The sequence below is a fragment of the Pan paniscus genome, chromosome 13 (genome assembly GCF_029289425.2).
Source record: "Pan paniscus chromosome 13, NHGRI_mPanPan1-v2.0_pri, whole genome shotgun sequence".
In the NCBI taxonomy this organism is placed as follows: Eukaryota; Metazoa; Chordata; class Mammalia; order Primates; family Hominidae; genus Pan; species Pan paniscus.
In genome coordinates this window covers 70,591,428-70,618,950 of record NC_073262.2, presented here as the reverse complement: position 1 = coordinate 70,618,950, position 27,523 = coordinate 70,591,428, and the positions used below count along the sequence as shown (strand labels likewise).

The 27,523-nt window shown below is 39.4% G+C and overlaps 1 protein-coding gene across 3 annotated transcripts in view; it reads left to right on the top strand.

Moving 5' to 3' along the window:
* STK39 (serine/threonine kinase 39) overlaps positions 1-27,523 on the top strand; it is a 296,359-nt gene that overhangs the window by 266,347 nt on the left and 2,489 nt on the right. For all 3 annotated transcript variants that reach the window (XM_055108709.2, XM_034954433.3, XM_063595436.1), the window contains one exon: positions 19,332-19,396. In XM_055108709.2, coding sequence (XP_054964684.1) covers positions 19,332-19,396 — 65 coding nt within the window. The remainder of the gene's footprint in view (positions 1-19,331; positions 19,397-27,523) is intronic.

The window sequence follows — 27,523 nt, the reverse complement described above, 5'->3', positions numbered from 1 at the left end:
CAACAGCTTGAGTTTCCTCCTATGCAACCACTCACCATGCCATCCCGCTCACCTCCCCAATCTTGACCCCCAGCACAGAGGGGCCACATTCTCTGTGGTTTCCTCACAAGCTTTCTCATGATAAAATGTATAATCTGAAGGATCTTGAATAAGTACTACTGCCTACCTCCCTTGGAGAGTTGGAAACAGCAGAAATTAGGATCTAGAAGGCTTTGTGTATTCAAGTTGGGATGGGAGCAGGCACAGAAAGGTAGGATGACCTAGCTTAAATCCATATTTCAGTTTAGGGAGAAAGACCTGGGGCATGCTGTCAGGATAGGAGTGATCCATTACAGAGAGTGCTGCATTCCCAGCGTCCAGTGTCAGAGAGACAGACTGCAGAAGGGACAGGTAAGGATGTCTCAAATTCAGTGCACTGTATCAGAAGGCACACTAGCATGCCTGAACCCTTAATAGTCAAATTTTAGGAAAAGAGAGAGGCTCCATCCCTCCTTTCCCCAATAAAGGAGAATAATTTCATCACCACCAGTTTCTATTTCCTATAATTTCCTTCCTTCCTTCCTTCCTTCCTTCCTTCCTTTCATTTCTTTTTTTTTTTTTTTGGATGGAGTTTCACTCTTGTTGCGCAGGCTGGAGTGCAACGGTGCAATCTGGGTTCAAGCGATTCTCCTGCCTCAGCCTCCCAAGTAGCTGGCATTACAGACATGTGACATCATGCCCAGCTAATTTTGTATTTTTAGTAGAGACAGGGTTTCACCTTCTTGGTCAAGCTGGTCTCAAGCTTCTGATCTCAGGTGATCCACCCGCCTCAGCCCCCCAAAGTGCTGGGATTACAGTCACGAACCACCGCACCTGGCCTATTTCCTACAATTTCTATGCTGTGAAGTACATTTGTCTATCCATAATGAGAGTTTAAGGCTCAAGTTTAATTGCAGATGCCTAGAAGAGTTAACATATTATCCTCAACAAAAATATGCTGCTAGGTTATTTTCATTCGTCCATTCCATAATTATTTATGTGCACCTCCTAAGAGCTAGACACTGCGCTCAATATTGGGTGTACAGCAGTGAGCCAAATGGATTGTGTCTCTGTCCTCATGCTACCTTGGCCTTTACTAGTTTGAGAAGGGAAAGAATTTTTAAAGCATCTAATAAGGTCAGGAAGATTACTTCTGTGAGATGGGGTGAGTAACATAAAGTGAAAGCTGGAGATCTGAACACAAGCTTTTATAACTTCACCCTGATCAGCTCTACCTATCTTCATCTTTGTGGGGGGAAAATAGCAGCTTCTGAAAAAGTGCTTCCTATTCTTGGCTACCAGGTACTCCCAGGTCTTTCATTTGTTAATTCATCAGTGCCTATTAGATGCCAGCACAGTGTTGGGTAGTGACTGAGAATCTAGAGGTGACAGATGGGTCTACTGTGAAGGAGCCTCAGTCTAGCTCCCTTGTAAGTAGAGTGACCACATCAATTTATCATCCAAACTAGGCCATTTCTGAGAGTGTAGAATAAAAAGGCACCTCTTGCAGAGTGATATAAACATACCTCCTGCAGCTGTGCCTGTTACATCACCTTCTTAGGGAATAACCTATCAAAAGTAAGTGCTACCTCTTGAAGGAGATTCTGATGCTTCGTCAGCCAACTTGTGTCTCCTGTTTTTGGAGGGGTCAGTGCTATAACTGTAGCCTCCAAGATGGGTGGAAAATATTGACAGACATTTTATGTAGGTTACATGCCTTTCTGGAGAAAAAAAATTCAGCACTTAATTTTTTTTATTAGAATGCACTTTTTAAAAGCTCATTGGTGTCAGAGGGGTTTAATGCAAACTAAAAGGATGACTAATCAAGAAAATAAATAAATAGTTGTAGACTTATACCATACAACAAATATTGGGGCGCCTATAACAAGAATGTTCAAGCCGACTTCTCTGTGTCCTGTGGCAGGACTGGTCAGACTTTGTATACAGATTTGATGTTTACTAACCTCTCATTTCACAATGACTCCACGAACTTTATCTTGCAGGCTGCCTAGTGGGTCTCAGCTCTACTAGCCAGTATGTCAAGTTTCTGGCAAGGACGTTGGCACTGAATATTTCTCCCACCACCACCCTAACTAGAAACAGTTAGCTGCCCATGCCACCCTTTGTGTTATCTGCAAGATCTCTCTAGGTTGTCTTTCAAGGAGAGGTGTGACTTACCTTGGATCAGAGAAGAAGGATGATGGCAGTGGCTGTGGGAGGGGTAGAGGAAGGAGAAGGTTATTGGGATGATCTTTCAGATTTAATCATGTGTTAAAATGAGACCTTTGCACAGTGAAATAAGATTTGAAGCTGGAGGTACAAAGTAAAAGTCCACCAAACCCATCCCAGCTTGTTTTCTTGCAGCAATTAATAATAATTTGTTTAAAATTTTAAAATACAAGACAAATGTTAAATTGAATACGACACCGGGACAAGAGACTTTTTTATGAAGCATTTGATTTTTTTGTATTCCATAAGTTCTTTTCACTTTCCTAGAATTCGTCTCTTCTTCTACCACTGATTGTGAAGTTTCTGCAAAAAGTTCCCTTTAAACATTTTACCTTGTTAGAGAAACTATATAAAATACTCAGCCAGTTTTCTTATACTTGATCCAAACCAATCCATCAAGAATGGGAGAAGGAGGAAGAGCAGGATAATATTATTTGCAGAAAAGTCTAAAGCAGTGCCACTTACAGTGTGATCCCTGCACTGGCTTGAGCCACATTGTCAACCAGCTACATTATTAAGCACGTTGTACAGTTCAGCTGACTTTTTTTCTTGGTAGCAAGATTTCTCAATGAAGGAAACAATGGTTGACTTACATTCTGGTGCACACTCCATACCTTACGTGGACCTGCAATGAATATTTTGACAACTGGCTACTTTGAGTATTCACTGATCTAAGGCACAAATAAGGTGATTTTCTAAAGTCTCATATTAAATATTATAAACAGAATTAGATTTCAAGTCTTTCATTTTTTTTTTTTTTTTTACTCTGTGGCCTAACCTAGTGTGAAGTCTTAGTTCACATCCTTGAATTGATTTGATTTCTTATTATTCGAGAAGTGAATTATTCACTCTTACTCTGTACCTTTCACTGGCTGTTAAACCTTTACTTTAAAGGTTTTGGAAATTACTACACATTAAAAAAAAGAAGAAGAAGAAATGAAGATAAAACCTTTAAAGGTTTTGGAAATTACTACAGATTTAAAAAGAAGAAGAAGAAATGAAGATAAAACCTTTACTTTAAAGGCTTTGGAAATTACTACACATTAAAACAAAAACAAACAAACAAAAAAAACAACAAGAAATGAAGGTAAAGTAGATGTCCTTCCCCAGAGCAGTGCCGCATAATATAAACAAAGGCTTAGCTCTCTCCTCCTCCACATGACTGGCCACATGTGTGAGAGAGCCTCTGCTTGGGACTTCCACCGTGTGCTGGGCTCAGAGTCCTTGCAGTTTCCCTGGGCTTTGTGCTTATGCCAGATGGCTCTGCCTCAGTTGGCTGCATTGGCCCATAATTTAGGTAGCATTCCTCATATCCGTAGATTTACTATCTCATTAATTTTAACTTTTCCAAAGCTTTTCCCAGTCCAGAAGCCACTAGGTTAAATCTCAAGCTGTGTGTGTCCTGTTAATAGGTGACTATCAAAGCACCTCTCTATAAAATGGATCAAAGTAAAGTGAGAGTGACAGTATGAAAAAGTTGATCCTGGAAAGTTATGTGTTGCCTTTTCTTTCCCTTTGGCATATTTCTTCTCACTGATTAGAACTTTTCTGGAATTGACATGGTTCATGTGACAAGATCGTAAAGAGAGCTTGAAGCTTATTTCCATAAGTGTTTGTTTTTTAATCAAGTGATTATATGCATTGAAGGAGACAAAATTATTTCTGATCTTATACATAGACTATATTGCAGAACATTTGGCCCACTGTTTTAATTTGTAGTACTAGCTGCATGTGAGCCTTCCCCTCAACAGTGGTTGTGAGATTGTCATTAGAGTCCTAGAGTATTTTGGCTTATATGCATATCATCTTGTTAATATTTCCAGAATGTGCTCCTGGATGTAAGACTCTTCTCTTGGCATCCAGACATGTAGCATAAGTAAATAAGACCTTCTTGCTGTAGGCAGAAAAGACCTGGGAAGACTTTGCTTTGTGCCTCTAGAAATCAAAGTTGGGTGGATTCCCTGTGTCATATGACTTCTTCCCTCCATGATGTGATCAGTTCCTTCTCTGCTTTATTTAATTATATTCAAACTCATGACCTACACATTTAAAATCCATAGAAGAAAGTCAGGGTTTCTGAACTGTACAAAAAGCTCTAGCACACTTTCCAAGATGCAGAATGATGCTGCTTGAGCTATGCCTGATGCCTCTATGTATGTTTTATTCATCTACTGGATGACCTGCAAGAATGCCTGATACGCACGCTTGGAATGTTTTACCTCTCGGATTAAGAAACACCTGTGTTTCCCTAATAAAAACTTCTGTTTCTTTTTAGAAAGAGCCTTCTACCTAATTCAGCAAAACAATACTTGTATTTATGGGAACGTTTAAGACCTTTATTGTCAGAAAGTAGCCCTAAAAAGACTTCACCAAATATGCACATGAAAAGATGCTCTATTAGAGAAATGCAAAGTAAACTTATTACAGGATACCACAACAGAGTTATTAGAATGGCTTGAATTAAAGACTGACCATACTAAGTGTTAGCAAGTGTGTAAGTTCTAATGTATAGAACTCTCATACCCTGCCGGTGGGAATGTAAAAATGGTACAATCACTCTGGAAAACATTTTGGCAGTTTCTTAAAAAATTAAAAATACTTCTATCATGTGATCCAGCCATTCCACTCCTAGGTATCTACCCAAGCAAAAAGAAAATGTGTATCTATACAAAGATTTGTACATGAATGTTAATAACAGCTTTTTTGTAACAGCAGAACTCAGAAATACCCAAATATTCATCAAGAGGTGAATATGTAAACACACTGGTATAGCATACAATGGAATACTACTTAGCAATAAAAAGGAATGAATTATCGATCATGTTCCATCATGGACCATGATCATATTTTTTATTGCTCAATAAAAAATCATGATCAATAATTTATTCCTTTTTATTGCTAAGTAAAATAATTATGATATGTGAGAGAAACTAGATAAAATGGGTATGTACTAGATGATTCTGCTTGTGTAGCATTTAGAAAATGTAAACTAATCTATAGTGACAGAAAACACATCATTGGTTTCCTTGAGAAGGCAGCGGATCAGGAAGAGGAAGATGGGAGGAATTACAAAGGGACACAGGAAAACTGATGGACATATTCATTATCTTGATTGTGGTGATGGTTTCATGAGTGTGTACACATGTTCATACTCACACTTGAAAAACATGCAATTTGAGGTATGTTAGTTACACTTCAGTAAGGCTGTTAAGCAAACAAAAAGCCTCATCCCTAAGCTGCTTACATTAGTATAAGAAAAGATGTTAGAAAGTATTTAGGAAAGTAATTGTTAAGATTTCAAAGGACGTGGCCCCACTGATAATCCAGTAAATGCCATGAAACCACTTTTGCAAAAATTATGAGGAAATTATGACAGTGGAAGAGATCAGACCTGACTCCATCTTGCTTCTAACCTTTAAGCTGTCCTTGTTCATTCCTGGGAGTAGGCCATTAACCGTGGGATGGAATTTAGTTTATAGTTTAACTCTGAAAATTTTGTTTCAGAGTTAAAGCCCTCTCCCCCGCACCTCCCAAAAAACCACCTCTTGCCTGGGAAACAGTCTGCCTTTGTAGGATTAACATATTAGCTACAAGATTAGAAATTATGGTTTAGGGGCCATGCAGCCTCTGTCTGCCAAGAGTCTGAACCACCCCAAATTGCTCCTGGGAATAACATCACTATTGTAAAACCTAAGATCGGTGCTTGAGATATTTTGCAGACCCTGCACTCAGTGCACCAGCTGGCATCACCCAAACTAGTAATCTGGCTCAGTGAGTTTTGCGATCCCACCCAGGAACAGAAGACAGCAACCTCACTTCAACCCCCAATGATTCCATCTCTAAACCAACCAGTCAGCACTCCCCACTTTCCAAGCCCCTTCCTCAGAATTATCCTTAAAAACTGCAACCCCAAATGCTGTAGGAGACTGATTTGAGTAGAAATAAAACTCCAGTCTCCCACACAGCCAACTCTGTGAATTACCTTTTCTCCATTGCAATTCCCCTGGTCTTGATAAATTGGCTCTGTCTAGGCAGTGGCCAGGGTGAACCCACTGGGCAGTTACATCCATACACTCTCTCCCCAGAAATGTGCACACAAAGTTTTGCCCATAATTCAGAGGGTTCCAAGACTGAAAACCTCTGGTTAAGACACCTATAGAATTCTTAATCATTTTCAAAGAAACAAAGTACTTTTCAACAGCTGTGGCTGCCACTCAACAATCCCCTTTGTTTTTTTTGTTTTTTTTTTTTCCGAAGCAAGTAAATTAATTCTTACCTTCAACTCAGATGAATTCTGGGTATTCCTGGTAAACATGACTTTATTTCAAGTTTAGCCATTTTTCATATAGCATTGTTATTTCTACTTTCTTCATCCTCATTCTGAAGAGAAATTAAACTATAAGCTTACCAGTGCATCACCTCTGTAAGCTAAAAGAGGATACAGTTTTATTGATTATACCATTTCATTGCTTTCAAAATGAGCAATAATCACATAATGATTATTGGACACTTCCCATAACATAATGATTATTGGACACTTCCCATAACCACACTGTCAGCTAGTTCATAAAACTGTACCTTAAACACATTAAAGGAAATTCAGGATCAAAATACCAATTTTATGGTAATATTTTAAAGGACAGATCCAGTATCAGCCAGTTTTCTTATGCCAAACCGAATCAGACATTTGCACTAGGACCAAATAATACTAATAAACTGGAATTTACCTGAACTGTAAGGAGAATGGCAGGTGTATTTCTATGTTTTCTTTATTTCTCATACATCCCTTCTATATGTAAATAATACTAATACTCAAGTCTGTTGGACATTTTAGTCTTAAAGTCTGCATATCCATAGTACCTATAACATTCCTAGAATTGTAACCATCCCAATGGGTTCTTCCTGCCCACTGCACAAATAAAGGCCACAGCATTGCAGTAAAAAAAATTAGTTTGATTGACATGAGGCTGGCCACGCCACACAGGAGAAGGAGTTATTATGCAGACCAGTCTCTCTAAAGGCTTGTAGGCTAGGGGTTTTTCAAAGACAGTTTGGAGGAAGGGATGTGGGTGGGTAGAAATGGGTGCTTGCTGCTGATTGGTTGGGGCAGAGATAAAATCATAGGGGGTCAAAGTTGTCCTCTTGAACTCACTTGCTTCTGAGTGGGGCCATAGGAGCAGAGGTTGGCGGGTCCAGGTGGAGCCATGGGTGTCAGACATGCAAAAAACCTGAAAATCTCAAAAGGCCAACCTACAGTAGTGATGTTATCTACAGGCATGGCTGGCAATCATTTATTTCTGCACCTTACCAGAATTCAGGCTCCTCTTCTCCCCCTAGCCTGGTGGTTTTACAAAGGGGGTTGAGCTTTTGAGAAGGCCTGTTATCATTTAAACTATTAATATAACCTAACTGTCTTCCAAAGTTAGCTGGCCTAAGCCCAGAAAAAATTAAGGCAGCTTGAAAGCTAAAGGCAAGAGGAGGGGTTGACTAGATCAGATCTCCCTCTTAATAATTTTTGGAAAGGCAGTTTTAGAATTTTTTCTAACTACTGTTTTTTCTCACTATCCAGAATTCTAATTCTAAGTGAAATCCCAGGAAAATTGCATGTAGTATACTCACTTCTTTTAATTGTTATTTGCACTTTTATAAATTTGATCATGAGAAATATCTTCTAAGGTGACTATACTGTGTCCTTCCCTATAGGCAGAGTCTTAGGGTTTCCGAGGAAAAATTTGGAGAGCCATAGATTTGTATGCAGATAGTTTTTTGAGGAGTTCTTTTAAGATCAGTATCTGTGAGGGAATAAAGGAAGCAGAATTTGGCAGATAGAGTAATTGTGTTTGAACTGCAGCAAATGCCTCCTTCAGCAAAGGGAGGAATGAAGCTGAGATGACCCTTAGCGTTGTCCTGCCTTGAGGCGATGGGGCCTTTTTCCTATCATGACCAGTCCTTTGAAGAGAGGGCATGACCTTGGCTAAGCCAGCTTTCTGTGGTCATGGAGAATTCCCAAAGAAGAACTAAACTGATGGTTACCAGCCACCAATAATGCCAGCAGATGGCACTGCAAACTCCGCCTCCCAGGTTTGCAGCATTCTCCTGCCTAAGCCTCCCAAGTAGCTGGGACCACAGGCACCCACCACCACACCTGGCTAATTTTTTGTCTTTTAGTAGAGACGGGGTTTCACCGTGTTAGCCAGGATGGTCTCGATCTCCTGACCTCATGATCCGCCCACCTCGGCCTCCCAAAGTGCTAGGATTACAGGCATGAGCCACCGTGCCCGGCCTACAGTCCACCTTTTGCACTACTTGGATCCACCTGGGAATGGTTCTTCTGGATTGGTTGATCTCTTTTCCTGGGGGGAAATTTTAAGAGGGAAGGTTAGTAATGTGAGTTATAGTCCTTACACCTGGTCTTGAGGCCTCTCTGATACTCCTCATCCCCATCATCTACATTCTATTGTAGATTTCCTCTGCTCGTCTCAGTGGGTTATGTGGTTGGGGTGGCCTAGACTCTCATCCTTGAAAAAAACTGAATGAAAATGGTCAGTCTTTGAAATCATGTTCGCCTAGGATATGATACCAAATACTCAACTGAGGTGAACCAAGAGTAATTTATTTGCATTTTGTCTTTTCCATGATGAGTCATAAAATGCAGAACTTTTAATAACAAAAGCTTTAAAGACTCAGGAAGGACAAGGTGGCCATCATGGTTCTCCATGAGTCCATGCTTAATTAACATTAGACATATTAACTTTTGAATACCAGTTGTTTCTCCAAATTAGGTGCATAGCACTGATAACTGATGGGTTACCATAGTTAATTTGACTTAGACCATGGAGTTCATTCAAATTGTATATCTAAACAATTTCAATATCAGCTGATTTAGCATGAAAATCAATTTTTGTTCTACTTCAGTTAGCAGTTTTATAACCCAGTCAGTCTTTTCATTAAAATTCCAGGAATTCTTACCCAGTTTGAATGATGTGATTCTAAAGTTATTAGAAACCTGTATTCAAGAGTGCTTTTAGGGTCCTTTCCATCCTTTTGTGAACCTCCTAAAAGACACTATACTCTAGCATTTTGCATGCTTGTGAAGTTTTCAGAAACTGCATGAGCATTAAGCACTTAACCGTGGAAATGACTTTAAATAGTTATAGTTAAAAACACAATTGACAAATTTAGTTATTTCTGTGGTCTGCAATAACAACATAATAACCATAATTACGATTGATAGCATATACTCAGACATATTAGAATTTTAGAAATCCCATACAATTTTGGAACATATATTAATATCATTCACTAAAATATAACCTGAAGAAGATTAAACTTTTTTAAATTTTTGACAATGCTTCCTATGTAACTAAACATGTTAAATAATTGCTTGCCTTTCTTTTAGATGCTTCAGGGGCCCTCTGTAGCATCTCAAAGTTAGAGGTCAGAAAAGACCATTTTGAAGCTGAAATTTGATTTTGGAAAAGCTATCAAATATATTAAAGGTTTAAAACACTTGGTATTATGAAATAGAATTCCAGGTTACCATAAGTCATTCATTTAGCCAAAATGATGACTCAAAAAATTTTTAAAGGCAAAAACTTTTACTCATTGATAGAGGGAAGACTTAGCTTTTCAAACAGTCTGTCTCTTTGCCTTCTTTTTTTGTCAGAAGTTTATTCAAAAGGCAAACAAAAATCTTTTATTATCTTTTAATATTACATGAAAATTTGTTTAAGAGAGAAAGCCAAATTTCATCCTTGCATTAGTGTACTATTAATGTCCACCCCAATTTTTAATAAAACCTTATAGACAAATCTTTCCAGTCTTAATCAGTTTAACCATAAGGTGAGATTCTCATAAACCTTTTATAACCCTTTACAAATTTTTGTTAAAGAGCATATTAGTACTTTAAGAAAATCCTGTTTGTGCTTTTATTTCAGTGTTCAGTTTACAGAAAATACACCTTTAAATTTAGTCAATATATTCACACACAGAATTTTTTTACATGATTAATTTTTGCAGACCTTCCATAACTGTTCAAACCTTTAGCTTATTCTTACTTAATTTAAAACAATCCTTTAACCCTCTAAATTAGGCAAAAATTTGCATTCCTATGCCATCTTACAGTCTTTTACCACAAACGAATTTCATTCTCCTCACACACCTTGCATGTAAAACCATTTTTTCAGTAGTCTCAATCATATGTTATAATGGTAACTCAGCAACATTTACTTTTGATGCATAAATTTTCTTTCACAAATCTTTTCACGACTTACACAGACCATGTTTGGACTTCTTGACTTGTCCTGAACATCCCTGTTTTTAAACAGCCAGTTATTTTACTTTAGGACAAGAATTTACTATACAAAATCCTTTCTGGTATAAAATCCATTTTCTTTATAACCTTCTTTGCATAGCTAGGGGGCATGGCTAATTCTGAATGTCCTCAGGCCTTATCTAGAATCTAATGCTCCAAAATAGGTAAACTGAACAATTTTCAAAAGCCTAAGAAGCAGTTTATGACCTTAAAGCATTTAGCAAACCTAATATCTGACCTGCCTAATTTAGTCCGAATGTCTTTATTTTACCAATAATCTTTAAAGCTGTTTTTATTTCCCAAAGATTACTAAAGTTACATCAACTAAGACATTACAGTTTTTACTTTTCTGACAAAATATTTAAGCACTTATTTTTCTGGAAGCCAATTAATTAGAGCTCTTTTATATAAACATTACACACATAACACATATAACTACACAGACAAATTTTTTATTTGTCAGTTTTTAATTTTTTAAATTGGATTACTGGCTTTAGGGTGGAGTCCTTGGAAGAACAGGGCCAGGAAAGCATGCAGTTTCTAGGGCCTAATAAGCAGGCAGAGCTGGAAGGCAAAACAGCTGCCAAAAAATTAAGGGTCTTATTTTTATACTAGATCTTGGATCCCAAAAAGACCAGAGCCTTAGATTTTGAGGGAGATTTATCCATATCTAATTCCTGGGGTTCCATGAGGAAAACAGATTTTTTTCCAAATGAGGTCTCTGGCACCTCCTGTTTTTCCCAAGGAGTCCCAGGCTGTTAAAGCTATAATATCTACTTTTTATTAAGCTGACTTTCAACTATAGCGCTTTTTTATAAAAAGTCCTTTTAAATCTTTTGTTACCCAACCCTGGCTAGCCAAATGGCCAATATTTCTGTGTTCAGAAAAAGGAAAATTTAAGATGGTACGTGGAGGGGAAGAGAATTAACAAATGGTAAAGGCCACACAGTTATCATACCAGAAAGTACTCATTCCTGAAGCCAGGAATTGAACCCTGAACCCGGGCCGCCATTGTGAAAAGAGAAAGCAAGGCCACATGATTACAAGGTCAAGCTCCCAAGAACCTAACTGACCAGTTTGCTGGGCTGTCTTCATCAGCAGGCTTATGGGGTCCTAGGCACACGTTTTATGCTAAGATACCCCTCTTTATGGCAGAACAAAGCAGAAAGACACACAAAACACACCAGATTTACTATAGCTCAAGATCAGCCTCAGAATTCTTTTCTTGTGGTAATTAAAACTTTACAAGAGAGATAAACAGTGACTTTTACCACTCATTAAACCAGTTTGCACAGAGAGAGGCCAGAGTCTGACTGGTAAGAAATTCTTACCCTTTTGCCATCATGCCAGGCTTCTGGGTTCCCTTTCCCTTAGCAGCCCTAGTGACCCTGCTTGCCACACTGTAGCCCTGGGGCCAAGCCACATCATAAAGGAAAATCATCTTTTTTTTGTTTGTTTCATCAACCACAGGCAAAAAGCCTCTCAATTTGCAAGTTGCTGCCCAAGGCGTTGCATGGGGTAACCCAATTAACATTTTTTGTTCTGGCCAGAGTAAAATACATGAGACAAAACACAGACATCAGCCACTCAGCATTGAACTGGCAAGGCTCAAACTTGCCCCTGGTGGGGCCCTGTCATGTTTAATCCATTTTTAACTGAGAGAGACTTTACTGAGGGGAGGGCCTCTAACCCTATCCCTTCCTTTACTCAGGTAAAATGTACCCCATTACTTATCCAAAGTCAGCCAGTTGGTGCTGCAGTCTTTTTCCTTTGTATTGGGATAGTAACTAAGCTGAAAGATTAGCAGATTTAATTTTTCATTTTTAAATGCACTTCCATGCATTGCTGTTTATTCAGAACATTCCACAATAAGTTACCTTTAGTAAGCCATTTCTGTAAGACTCCACTGCTTTCTGTACCTAATGTATAAGCATGAAGGAACTCAGTTTTTCAGAAATTAAGGATCTCATTTTTACCTAAAATATTGGCTTTTCTCTTGGGTTCCCTTGATTAACTTAGCAAATAATTTTTTTCCTACCTACGTGCAGAAGAAAAATGAAACAAAGGGGTAGAACACAAAAATCCCCACAAAATTTTAAAAGCCAAATTTTACACCCCTACAATATTATCATTTGCTACCAGTTTCTTTCTGACCTAGTCAGATGTAAGAGGCCTCTAACTGGATCCAGGCCACTTAGTTACCAGATTAAATCCATTCCTAGACCCAGTCCAGTTTGTGTCATGACTTTGAAACCCAGTTTGGATCAGAAATTTGCTCAAAGAAACTCAGAGAACTCAAAACACAAATCCACTGGACCTCCAAAATCTGAGAGAGAACTTACCCACGATCTCCAGCTGCTCCAAGAGATTAGTGGATACAAGTGGGTCCTGCAGTTACCTTGCATGTTCTCTCAGTGCTCCTGGGGGTCATTAGAAACTCTTCTTCAGATCCCACTTCTGACACCATCTGTCAAAAGAAAAACTTCAGCCAAATTAAATTTAAAGGACTTTAATTGAGCAATGAATGATTCGCAAATTGGGCAGCTCCTAGAATCACAGCAGATTTAGAGAGACTCCAGGGGTGCCTTATGGTCAGACAAATTTATGGACAAAAAAAATAAAGTAACATATAGAAATCAGAAGTGAGGTACAGAAACAACTGGATTGGCTACAGCTCAGCATTTGCCTTATTTGAACACAGTTTGAACACTCAGCAGTGTATGACTGGTTGAAGTATGGCTGCTGAGATTGAGCTTGTTACAGGCGCATACTCCTAAGTTAGGTTTTCAATCTTGTCTGCTTATTAAGTTAGGTTGCAGTTCATCCACAAGGACTCAAATATAGAAGTACGGAGTCTTTCTCAGGCCGTATTTACTTTGCTTTAACAGGGCAAACGAATAGGATTATTGCTTAGGAGACAAACGTTTGTAGAAACTTTCCAAAACAGGAATAATTCTTCTTTCAGAGAGTCTCAATTTGGGGTTCTTAGTGTCTTAGAATCCTCTAAATTGTATGCAAACTTTTGTGAGCTTGTGCCTGGGGAGAGGGCCTTGAGGATATTTACCAGATACAGTGTACTAGACATTGTGCTGGGCACTGATATCACAAAGAGTCATTTTTCCATATATTCATGTATTCAACACAGATTGATATCCGTCTTTGTCAGGCACTGGGAGCATAGTAGTGAACAAAACAGTGCCTGTATTCATTGGAGCTCATTTTCTGGGTATGTGGAGTTGGTAAAGGGCCACATCCAGAAATAATGTATAAATATATAGCATATCAGGTGGTGATAAGTGCTATGAGAAAGAAGAATTCTGGGTAACGAGAGAGTGAGGGGATGGTGGGGGTGTTAATAGGGTAGCCAGGGACATTTGAGCAGAAACTGAAAGAAAGGGAGGGAGGCAGTCATGGAGTCGTGGAGGAAGAACATTTCCGGGAGAGGGAATGGCAGGTACAGAGGTTCTGGGCGAGCCCCTGCCCTGAATGCTCCAGGGTCAGCATGGAGGCTGTGTGGCTGGAGCAGGAGCAGCAAGGGAGAGAGTGGTGAGGGATAAGAGGAGAGAAGGAGCAGGAGGCCTGATCAGATGGGTTTGGTAGACCATTGTAGAGACCATGGCTTTACTCTGAGATGGAAGGCCAACAGAGGGTTTTGAATAGATAAATAACATGGTCTGCCTACATGTTAGAAGCCTCCCCTGCCCTCTGGGTGAAGTCTAGGCCATTGAGGGATCAGGGTGGAAGCAGTGAGACCACAGGCTACTGGACGAGTCTAGTGGCAAGTTGGTGGTAGCCTCACTTGGGGAGCAGCAGCGGAGGTGGTGAGAAGTCATTCATTTCTGCATATGTGGATATATTTCAAAGATGAACGTTTTACAGAGATGAATAAGATTTTTTCTGGGTTTTCAGAGTTTGAATCTAGTGGGGAAATCAGATATGTGACAGATTATTTCAGTACACAATGATAAGAGTAGGGGTAGAGAGCTGGAGGAGAATGGAGTTATGGAACCTTTCCTGGGAGGATTCAGGGTAGGAAATGGCAAAAGATAAGCTGGAGTGGTTGGCCGAGGCCAGACCATGGAGGGTCTCATTGACCATGTTAGAAATTTGGACTTTATCCCGAAGTTGATGGGAACAGTTAAACAGCATTGCTCAAGGAGGTAACACACTCCAATTCTCAATCTAGGTTATCCAGTAACTCTGGTGAGTATTAGAAAGAGGGCTCGGAGGAGGTAAGACCAAAGGCAAGGTAAACCAGATAAGATATTGCAGTTGTCCAGGACAGAGAGGAATAATTTATTAACCACTTGCTATACATCAAGCATTATTCTAAGCACTTTATGTGTGTGAATTAATCCTCAAAACAAACCCTATCAGTGAGGCACCATTAATATCTTCATTTCACCAATGACCAATGCATGGCCTTGTGCAGAAAGAGGAGGCTAAGTGAACTTCGTTCAGGAAGGTCACACAGCTGTGAGCAGGAGGAGGATTTGAACCCCGGCACCCTGGCTCACGAATTCAGGTTCTTATACACTGTGCTGCAGTGCATCCCATGAAGATAAGAGCCTGGAGATTTAGGGAAAATAATGGGGTGAATCTTTTATTTTGTCCCAAACTGAGTTAGTAAGTTTTCTGTATGCGTGGCTGGATTTCAAAGAAATCTAATTAAAATAAAATTTTAATTTTATATTAGTGTTCTAGCAGTATCCATAAGAAACCTACCCTCGTACCATCTCCTTTTCTCCTTATTTAGAGCTTGGATTGTCTCTTTCTTTGCAATCTCATGCTGCCTTTCTGCATCAATCTATTCAGGGTGTCTCTTTGGATAAAACAATATTTTGAAGTCATCACCTTGTCAGGTAACCCAAGACCATGCTTTTGTCTAATGTTAGAAATTTCTTACTATTGGAAGTAGTACATTAGACTCCGTGTTCACTGGTTCTCTTTTCCCCATAGCTTGTGTTTGGAAACAGCTAGAATTAAGTGAATTAACTCACTGTTACCAGAACATGGGGTTGTTGTGAAATAAGCTGGTATCTCAGGAAAAAGTGTATCTTTTGACTGATTACTCAGAATATAGACGTAGACTGTAAATAGTCATATAACTTATTTTTCTAACTGTCAAAATGTGAATAATTTCTCAAATAACTTAAAACAGAACTAGTATTTAACCCAGCAATCCCGTGACTTGGTGTGTATCCAAAAGAAAATAAATTGCTCTACCAAAAAGACACACGCATGGTATGTGCATCACAGCACTATTCACAATAGCAAAGATATCGAATCAACCCAGGTGCCTGTCAACAGTGGATTGGGTAAAGAAAATGTGGTACATATACAGCATGGAAAACCACACAGCCATGAAACAGAACGAAATCTTGACATTTGCAGTGACATGGATGCAGCTGGAGGCCGTTATCCTAAGTGAATTAACACAGGGACAGAAAACCAAATACCGCATGTTCTCACTTGTGAGAGCTAAACATTGAGTACACATGGATACAAAGAAGGGAACAGACACCAGGGCCTACTTGAGGGGGGAAGAAGAGAGGGGGGCAAGGGTTGAAAAAGTATTGAGTACTATGCTCAGTACTTGGGTAACAGGATCAGTCATACCCCAAACCTCAGCATCACACAATACACCTAGGTAATAAGCCCGCATATGAACCCCTGAATCTGAAATAAAAGTTGAAATTATATTTTTTAAAATGTGGAGAATTTGAATAGTGCAAGGAATGTATACAGAAAACAGTGTCTGGAGAATGCCTGACTTAGTTTGCCAAAAAAGTGTCGGCTCTGCTGCCTTGCCTCCAGTGGATTACCCCTAGGATGATCTTATTTCCTTTTCTGTTTAGATTCAGGGAAGTACTGAGCATCAGCGTCTTTTCCGTGTGGCTGTTAATGATATTGTTACAGTTTCATAAAGAACAATACTTATCATACCTTAGGCCAAATGTTCTCCAAAACAAAAAAAAAGTAAATAGAAACTTCCAGCCCTGACAGGTATTCAAGCCTAAAGTATGATACAGAGAAACAAAAAAATAGAAAAAAAATTAATTGTTCACCTAAAGATACCCTGTAGGGACAGGCAGGTGGGAGGAGTGTTGGTAAAGCCCTAGTGACAGGGCTTGAGGGCCACAGTCCCTGGGGGCCTCAGTGCATATTATTGGTGTCCTTGTTTGCCCAAATGACAGAGAGAGTGTGGGCTGGGAAGGGAGGGACTAGTTCAAAGAAGATAGCACAATGTCTGCTGCAGAAACCAAGGGGCATGAGTTTTATTTGGGAAAACCAAGAGGGATTTGAAATGAGTCAGTGGCTACTGAGCAAGCAGGGTTCAGAAGTCCTACATTTTCCAGAAACTCGAGTGTCTTACAACACAAAGGTCAGTGTTCTCAGCACAGGCTCAGGCAGCTCTAAAGCAACAGCCAGCCCTACCCAGCCCTTCTTTCTCAGCTCACGTTCCAGGTAAGGAGCGTTTTTATTTTTGAAATCCAGGTGCACAGTCAGGAGATGGGAGGAAACAGTGACACCCATCTTTTTAATGAGCATTGCTACTGGAAAAGAAATTAGCATCACCCTGAATTTTATGTGATGTCAGTTAAATGAAGGTGTTTTATAGCACTTTACAACAAATTAGAATCAACCAAATTGAAAATAAGCCTAGCAGCTGGGATAAGTAATCAGGTAAGTGGCCAGTTTTGCTATTTTTACTTTGAGCTGAAGACAGAATTTGAATTTTTAATGTCCCAGAGGTGTGAGATTCACAACTGGGGAGTGTGGTTTCTGGGATGATTGTTTAAGATGCAGGCAGCTCCATCTTGCCCTTCGGTCTCCAAGTTGCTTGACACATTCCCTGGAAATTGGCCCTTGTATATATACATGTACACCGGAGAGAGGGTTGTGAATTAGTGTAGGCTAGAGCTCTGCTTTTGACTGAACATTAGAGAGCAGACTGGAAATAGATGACCCAAAACAAGGCAGTAAATCATCCACATTAACCGAGAAACTAATGAAAGGACTGAAATTTATACGAAGAATTTATGGCCACTCATGAAATCAGCCCAAATCAGAGGAACTATTAGAACACTTTTATGTTTTAAGAAAATGGGTACTGTGTTCATTTGCTGTAATTTGCATGTAGTCAGAGTGCCCTGACATGATAAATACTGGCTTTGGTGGACGGGATTTTACAGCAGAGCTTTGCACTCCATGAGCCAATGTTTCTTGCATAAATGACTTGATGATTTTAGTGTCTAAAATATGTTCGGAAAACTGTTGAAAGGCCACAGGAAGCTTTGTGATGATAACTATTCTGGAATTGGTGCCTTGGGGTGTACCTGATATGTGTGTGCTTGCTTATGTGGGCAAAAGAAAGAGGAGAAAAAGAGGAGGCAGATGGGAGGAGTGTTGGTAAAAATGAAACTGCAGATCACTCAGAATGGAAGTATTAAAAGGGCAACAAATGAAGATAAAATGATGCTTGCAATTATGGTTTATAAAGAGAAATAGGCCATATTGAGTACATAATTTTTCTTTTTTCTCCTCTGCAGCTGATGGATTAAATGAAATAAACTAATCTGCAGAAAATCCATGTATCTAGGTTGTTGTCAGTCGACCTTAGAGAAAATTAAAACTTGCGCAGATTTCTTACTACTTTCTACTTAAATTTTTCTACTTGAAACACTTTTCTCAAAATACTTGTATGTGTACTATTTTATCTTAAAATTTTTTATCTTAAAAAATTCAGGTAACTTCAATACCTAACTACTGAAGCAGCAGATAATTTTACTCATAAAAAAATAAAAATGACAAACACGACATTCTCCCATAATTTCTTCAGCAGTAACTTCTCCTTCCCTAAGCAATAGCCCTTATTTGACTTTCAGGACTTTATACTTCAGGTGTGGACATGGAAAAAGTAAGTTTTAAGTTTCCATCATCATTAGCTTTTGATAATTCTGTTCATTAGCAGTACCCTGAGCCAGAGGAGTAAGCAGAAAAAACTGACTTCTCTACTGGGGTATCAGATAGATCATTACACCGTGGAGAACAAGGACAGATCTCCAGTGAATCCAGCTAATACTGAAAACATATCTGCAGCACTGAGCTCCAAACTGACAGCGTCTACTCTAGTGCTTGACCCTGTTCAGCAAACTTGGGTATTATTCAAGGTGGCGCTTCCCTGGTTTGACAGATCATTGTGCTCTGAAAGCCTTAAAACATGCGCTTGAGTTGTAGAGGTTATCCACTGTATTTTGTTGCCTTGATAAAAATGGGTTCAGAGAATTGAGTGAATTTATAGGACAGGGGTTCAAATGTGCTGACCTTCTATTTCCAGAGAAAGGCTTTGTTTTTTTTTTTTTTTTTTCTCCCCACTACCTCTCCTCTTTGTTTTGTACTGCCCTCTTCTGGCTAATAAATTTCTTAGTAATGAATATTTAGAGAAGCCAAGTGGCGGAAACACTGGGGGCTGCTATCATTTCTACTTTCCGTTAGAAATTTCAGATTTTATTATATGAAATGCAGAGTTGACATACAGTGATTAATTCAGATGTGCATAGATACAAGATTGCTGAAATGATATCAATTGTTGTAGAAAATATCTGTATGAGAGTAATTTGGTCATTTATATGGACTTTGCAATGTTTATGAAAAATGATTTTGCAGTTTATTGCATCATTAGTCAAATTTTCTGAGTCATTGATGTGAAAATCCACTGTTATTGGAAATAATTTGGAAACTTTCTCTCTATGTTTATATTTTACAGTGGCTGCTAATTTACAGAAGATTGTAGATGATCCCAAAGCTTTAAAAACATTGACATTTAAGTTGGTAAGTGGAAAGTTATGGAAAGAAGGAGGTAATATTTTGCCATGCTGTGCCAGCGGGGAATAATAATCTAGTTTAATAACCTACTCTGTAATTTTGCTGTTGTTGTTTTCTTTTAGAATCAATTTTTGCATTTGGAAGCATTTGACTCTGCAACGTTAGGGAACATTTTCTGATTGTGACTGGAAATTTCCTCTTCTATGAGCATAGCTTTTTCTTTTATCATCACACCTTTGACTAAGAGTGGCCATATAAGAATCTTGAAGCCTAGATCATTTTGCTTGCAGTTTGTATTGCAACTTGACCATAAAGACAAAATTACACTGAATTCAAAGCAACACTCTTAATAAAGCTTTCCTAAGACAAAAGCCAAGTGGTTCTAACTTTTGAAAATAGAGGCTGATTGTTGTAGAAATGGTTTAGGTAATTGGAAGCAATTGTAGAACAACTCACCAAAGGCTGGCGAACAAAGACACAACAATTTACTTCCACATTTCAAATCACAGTAACAGATTTTTGTAGAAAGGAGATATTTCAACAGTTATTCTTCACTAGTAGATTGTAAACTTAAGTACTAGGTGGCCACAGAGATACAGAGTGCTGGACATTCTGGGGTCACTGTGAGACCAAGATGGTGGTGGTCAGAAATGGAGAGAAGTCCAGATAGTCAAAAGTGACCGTTTTCCAAAAAATTTTAGCAAACAGTACATTAAGGTACATTTTAAAAATCGTAAGTTAATTTTATCAAAGGCTGGTCAGAATCCCAGAAGCAATTTTAGATCTAGATGACCAACACTTTGCTGTGCACAACATATATTGATGATCTTTTTTATATTTGTGAAATTAAATGGAAAATGTGGGTGACCAAAAATGCTAAATGATTAGTTACAGTAAATGTGAGCCTGGTGCTAATTAAAACTTCCTGGGTCTTGCTTCCCATCTAATTTTAGATAGCTAGGCTGTGTGATAAAAGAAAAACACAAAGATTTTCACAGAAAAGATATATCTGAAGGAATTCTTTTTGCTTTGATAAAAAAGTAACATTTTATTCAGATGTAGAGTGCTAGGTTAACAAATAGGAAAATCCCTTTTCTGGTTTGGGATGACACTGTCACCTCTTAATGTGTGTGTGTTTTTTTTTTAATGTGAGAGTATATTGATGAGAAAATGGCAGCCTGTGTCAGCATTTCAAGCCAATATATGTCCCTTTATTCATTTTTTTAATACCACCTCAAGAACATTTTCCTAATTTGTAATATGCAAACAGAGATAAGAGTCTGAAACTCTCATGCTGGACTTTTCTCATTTTATTATGAAAGAGGAACAGTAACCCTGGCCCTTTCCTACTACCGAAGATTTTGTGAAAACAGCCGCTGTACAATCTCTAGGTAAACCATAAGAATAATGTAAAACTCTCCCTCATCTCCTAATCAGCTTATATGTTTCTTAAATTCTCTCTGGATTCTGTCCTCTTCCCTGCATCTCCATTTCCTGCACCCAGCAGGATTCTCTCATCTTCACAAACTAATCTTCCTGCCACCAATTTGTCAGCTTTTGGCTCTGTTTACCACCCTGTGCCTGTAGCCAGAGTAATCCTCCTACAATCCCAAAATGTGGTAGACACAGTGTCTCCACTGCCCTGTTGTAAACCGCACACTGGGACAGGCTAATGAAGCCTGGTCTGCCCCCACTCCTCCAGCTCTCCTGCTTTACCATTATCTCTGGTAGCAGGCCCATTTCACATCTCGGGAACCTCGGGCTCGCTGGGGTTGATTTGCCCAGGATCACACAGCGATCACACAGATCCTGAGTCTGGAAGCTGCAGACTCCCCCCTGGTCTAGCCTCAGTGCCCATGCTCTCAACAGCCATTCATCTTGGAGGCAGACCCCTGCAGCCTTAGGGTTGTACAGTTTTCTGTCATTTTGTAGATTCCTCATTTTGGATGACTGGGTACATTTACATTGGCTGGGACTGAATCTCCGTTGGCTGAGACTGAATCTCCTTTGTACCTTCAGGAGATTGAGTAATAGTGGCCTGTCAGGCACAGAAGAGTTTTGGAAACAAGTCCGTGTTTTCCTTCCCATTACAGCTTGAAAATGTAGTAGTGTGGTGTTCACAGTAAATGGAAATTGATGGCTTATTCTCCCCAAAGATAAAGATGGTTAACGAAAACCAAACTCAGGAGGGACCTTATTTCTGTCACTTAACTTTCTGTCCAGCCCTTGTTAGGCCCCAGGAGGGTTTCTTTGTTGGTATCAGCTGCCAGCCGGTTTGAGATCCACTTGGCAGAGCTAATTTGAACTGGTTTTTGGCCTGATCTTGCATAGGACACTAACATCCCGATAAACTGCAGAGATTCAAATGTATTTACCTTCATTCATCAACTTGGTTATTTTATTCAGGAATAAAAGATCAAAGTATTTCAGCAGCGTTTTTCCTGGTAAGCTGCTGCTGCGCATAGTCCCTTTATCTCTCAGCTGTTTATCATTATTTTCATCTCAGTGCCTTTCGTTACTCTTTAAAGGAAAACGTCAGGGGCCTGAAAATTGTCTAAAGAACAGCAGTGTCATGATACTGTGGTTCTTTACCTCCCTGCACAGTGGTTTCACTCAGGGGAGCACTGGGACACTTTAAAAAATTAATGCCTAGGGCCGCAGGGGTGTGCCTCCAGGAATGAACGGTTGTTGAAGGCATGGGCTTTGAGTCTAGACCAGGGGTGAGTCTGCAGCCTCCACTGTGTGATCCTGGGCAAATTAACCCCAGAGAGCCTGGGGTTCCCAAGATGTGAAATGGGTCCTGTTGTAGGACCTAATGTCTGGTCTTACAACAGATATTCTTATTTAACTGCTCTTGGTGCAGCCTGGGCTTTGGGAATGTTAAAAGGACTTCATGGTGGTTCCAGTGTTCAGCAAACCCTGAGAAGCATTCCACAGGGAAGATAATAAGTAGGATTTCCATTGTTGGTATGGCCAGGGGCTGGGAGATCAGATTCTTCTCTTCACTTTTAACAAAGTGGTTCAGGCATAGAGGGCATTTCAGCTCAACTATTATGTGCTTTGAGTTTGATGTATTTTTTTTTAGTAGTGTTTTATTGTTGTAAACCTTGAGACAGGTCTTTATTTTTAAGCCATTTTTGAATGGACTACTTGGCAGTTTTGTAAGTAGGTGAATCTTCCTGCTTTCAATGTGGAATTTTTGAAATTGCATTAGAAAAAACATGAAATAAGATACACTTAATTTGCCCTTGAAGATAGAATACAAATTTTGAGAACATGTAATTAACATCTAATTGGTACACATTAACATGAGCATTATAGACTTTAGTTACTGAAGTTTAATAGCATTATATGTATTGCAGATAGAAATTTCATAAGCATTTTCACAGTGACTAAACGGACTTATTTTTAGAGGTTCTTAGCTTCTGCATAATTGGAGGCTGTATGACTAAGGCAACATTTTGCCAAGTGCAGGTAAAGTCAAGCCTGAAATTGGGTAAAAACTACCTAAGCGTTTTAACTTTCTCCTCCTACTGAAGGGGTAGAAAAGTGAGACAAAGATCTTCAAGGAAACTTCCAGTTCCAGAAGGTCCATGTCTCTGTGCCTCCTACTCCCAGCCTAAAAGGGTGGCTGTCCACATGTGGCCCCCAGACTGACAGTGTCAGCTTCCCTTGGGAACTGGATTACAATGTAAATTCTGAGACCCCATCTCAGGACTAAGGAATGAGAATCTCTTGGGGGGGTGGGACACAGGCATCCGTTTTAACAAGCCCTCCAGGTGATTCTGATGCAGGCTGAAGTTTGAGAACCAGTGCTTTAAAGGAAACTTGTAGTTTCATACTGGGAAGCACTGGGATAGACGAGTGGTTCTCAGACTCTATGGTGGGGGGGTGGGGGCACCTCACACTCTCCTAGTGATTCCAAAATGCACCCGCATTTGGGGTGGAGGCATTCCTTTTCAGTGACGCCAGGTAACCATAACTTCAGCTCCTCCATGGGGTGCAGGCCACACCTGCTGTCATGGCGGGAGGGGTGAGGAGATGGAGTGTTCAGGAATCAGAATACACCCTGAGTAAGAGCGTGCATGATGTCATACACTGTCACATTAGGTCCCTGATAATGTGTACATTTTCCTTTGGCAGGGGAGGCAAACTGTTATCTCTGCCTTCTTAGGGTTTTTTGGCTGGGCCTGGAAGTAAACCGACATAAAACAGATTAACAGGAGAAAAGCATACATATTTATTTAATCTAAGTTTTACATGACATGAGAGGCCTCATAAAGAAATGAAGACCCAAAGAAGCTGTTAGAATTTAGCACATATATTGAGTTGGATGAAGCAATAAATGATGAAAGGGGGCAAGGCAGTGGGGGGCTGGGACGAGGGTTCATCGTGGAGAAGTGACTAGGAACACGAGGATGAGTTTAACAAGGTTTGTTTGTGTAGATGTCTGTCAGGGGCTTCAGCGCCCCATCTCTGGTGATCAGAATAGCTTTCTTCTTCCAGGTGCAGGGAGGAAACCTTCCACTTGGGAGTTTTAACTCCTGCTTTTAGGAAAGTCAGAGGGCCCTTCCTGCATCTGCTGCTGTTGTTTTTTAAAGTGTCTTTAACGCAAAACCATGAAATAGAAGAGTGGCATATTTTGGGGTAGCATGTTCTGAACTTCTCCTTCACTTTGAAATTGAGGCTCACAAAGCATGGGCCTCAAACTTCTGAGTTTCCCTGAGACCCTTCTAGGGGATCCTGGATGTCAAAACTCTTTGTGACTTGCTTTTTCCACTGTGTTGACGTTGGTGTAAAGCCATGGTGGGTAAAACTGGTAATGTCGGCACACATGCAGCAACATCAGACTGCACTAATAGTCACTGTGTTCCTCAGAGCCAGGCACTGTCACTCACTGTAAAAAAGCAAAGCCAATTTCACTTGAGAATTTTCCTAACAAGGCAGGAAACATTATTGACTTTATTGAATTTCAGCTACAGGACACATCTTTTGAGTGTTCAGTGCTATGAAGTGGGAATCCCTCCTTCATTATACGGGTGTACATTGACAGTCTTCAGGAAGAGCACTTGTGAAATTGTTTGGTTTGAGCTTACCTACATGTTTTTTCTTTCTTCATGAAACATCATTTTTACTTGAAAGAATAGCTGACAAACTGGTTTTTCAGACTCGGATATTTGGCAGACTTTTTTTCAGAATGAAGAAAGTAAGACTGACACTTAAAAAAAAAAACAAAACAAAAAGCTGATGGCCGGGCGCGGTGGCTCACGCCAGTAATCCCAGCACTTTGGGAGGCCGAGGCATGTGGATCACGAGGTCAGGAGATCGAGACCATCCTGGCTAACACGGTGAAACTTCATCTCTACTAAAAATACAAAAAACAAAAAAATTACCTGGGCATGGTGGCGGGCACCTGTAGTCCCAGCTCATCGAGAGGCTGAGGCAAGAGAATCGCTTGAACCCGGGAGGCGGAGGTTGCAGTGAGCCGAGATCACACCACTGCACTCCAGCCTGGGTGACAGAGTGAGACTGTCTCAAAAAATATAAATAAATAAATAAATAAATAAATCTGACAATATTTGTTGTTGATAATAAATTCAAGCTTTCAAGCAAAAATAGGATTTTCGAAAACTTGTATCGCTACTGTAAGCTTGACAGTAACCCAGTACTTAAAGACTTTTCTGATGAGATTGGTGATGGGTGATATTAATGGGTATGATTTGTTGACATTGTATAATGAATTGTTCATATTGTATAATGAAACATGTCAACATTTAGAAGATCTGCATAAGTCAGTGATGCTTAAAGTCATGCATGGGTAAAAGATCCACTCAAAGTGCAAGGTAGACCAATAGATTTTAAGGTAACAGGGTATGAAAACTTCAATACTGTGGTTTCAGAGTGTACATTGCAACTAACATTAAAGAAATTGCCACTTGGAAAGTTCTAGTGCGGTAATAAATGATATCCACAACTATTTGGAAAAGCTATCAAAATACTCTTCCCTCTTTCATATATATTTGTATGAGGCTGGATTTTTTTTTCATGTGCTTCAAGGAAAACAGCATAAAACAGTAGATTGAATACAGAAGTAGGTATGAGAATCCAGCTGTCTTTTATTAAGCAAGACATTAAAGAGGAAATGTAGAAGTCAGGCCACTCTTTGAGTTTTCTTGCAGTGGGTAGGGGAACTATGGTTATTTTCCATGAAGATTTTATTTATGTTTGTATGTAATGAGTTTATTATTGTTAAGTTTAATGAATTAGTAAAGGAATATTTTAAAAATGTTTTAGTTTTAATTTAAGATAGTATAATTAATTTATGTAAACCTATTTTATGTTTTTAAATGTACTGTTTATAATATTACTTCAATATCTTGACATAATTTCAAATAATATGTTTAAAATACTTTTTGAATCTCTCAGCTTTAATTTCTAAGACAGTCAGTCTAACGAATATAACCCCCATAAGCAGACACTTTTTGGAGTCCTCAGTAATTCTTGAAGAGTATCAAGAGATCCTAAGACCCCAAAGTTTGAACATTGCTGTTTTGAAGGGTCATTGGTTCCTTTCTCTGAATTTCAGAGTCATTTGCATGTCACCCTCATTTGTGCTTTGCAAGCTGAGAGAGCCCTGGACTCAGCAGTGAGAGCCCAGGTAGCAGAGGAAGGAGGGCTGAGCGCCATGAAGCAAACACAGCCAAAGGTCCTGGCCAGGAGACAGACATTTCAGTGTAGCTATGGGAGGCACTGAGGACCCAGGGTGGGTAGGGACTTTGTGAAGACTCCTTCTGTGATGTTCTCACCGTAACCACTGGTTTATCACCTACTCTAGTAAGTTCTCATTTCCATTACTCTTCACAAGAAAGGATTTAATATTCTCATTTCTAGTCAGTTCAACCACTATTGGATATTGTAGTTTTATTCTAGTCATTTTAACCTCCTGATATTCACATTGCCAAATTTCTGATGAAGATTTGAAGTACATTGGTGTACTTCACATTTGGCAATCTGACCTTTTTGTCACCACCAGCAGCCATAGTTTGTCTTTGGATGTTTGTCAGTTGCCTGTTAATTACACAGGTTGTCTGCCATTATTCAGTGGGTTGAGTAAATGATGTTAACAAGAGCTACACATGAGAGAAGGGATGATTTAGGAAGGTAGATAAAGAAACAGTGATAACACAAGGAGAAAATGGATAGGGAAGGTGAATATTACAGTGTCAGTGTGACACCACCAGAAATACCTCAGCCAAAATGCCCTCTATGCCTGTACTACTTTGTGAAAGTGATAAGGAGAAGAGCATTTCAGACCTCATCGCCCCTGTCAACACAAACAATGACAATTTTACTTCACTGAACATCTTTATCTGTCAGATGAAACCAGAGATATCACTGGATAGGTACAAAGTAAATTCCTTTCTTTAAATACTGATTAATATTTTTATCCTTTAGGCTAGTGACTTTTTCACATAAGCATAACTACTTACATAGGATGTTATTTTAAAGATAATCATTTGAAAATATTCAAGGTACAAACATTATAGTTAGCTGCTTATTTAATAGAAAATGCTAGAGTTGATGCTGGTTTTCTGTACTGTTTTTTTGAACAGTTCAAAAAACAGTACACTATGAACAGTACAGTTCAAAAAACAGTATAGTACATATTCTAAATGTATACAAGCAGTGCTAAGCAGCTTAATTGTGGTGATTGGAAAGGGCACTTTTCCATGGGAAACTAATTGTTGTGACAATAATTTGGCAGGAATTAGGCTCTGAAAAGGGTTGTATGATCCTTTGGTAATTAATTGCCCATTCCCAGTCATTCATCATACTTTTTTCTCCCTTCCATGTTGTTCTTATGTAATGTCCAATTCTGATTTATGTACTATAGGATGAGAGGCAGCTTAGAATGGTGGATCTGAGGGGGGCGGGGGGGAGAGAGAGAGAGAGAGAGTGAGAGTCTGTGTGTGTGTGTGTGTGTGTGTGTCTAAAAGCAAGCAAAGGGGAGAGGTCACAAGAAAAATGAAATAACTTATTAATTAGGACCAGTGAGAGGTTTGAAGGGAAATGGCTTCCTTTTTTTTCTGAGGTGGAGTCTCGCTCTGTCGCCAGGCTGGAGTGCAGTGGCAC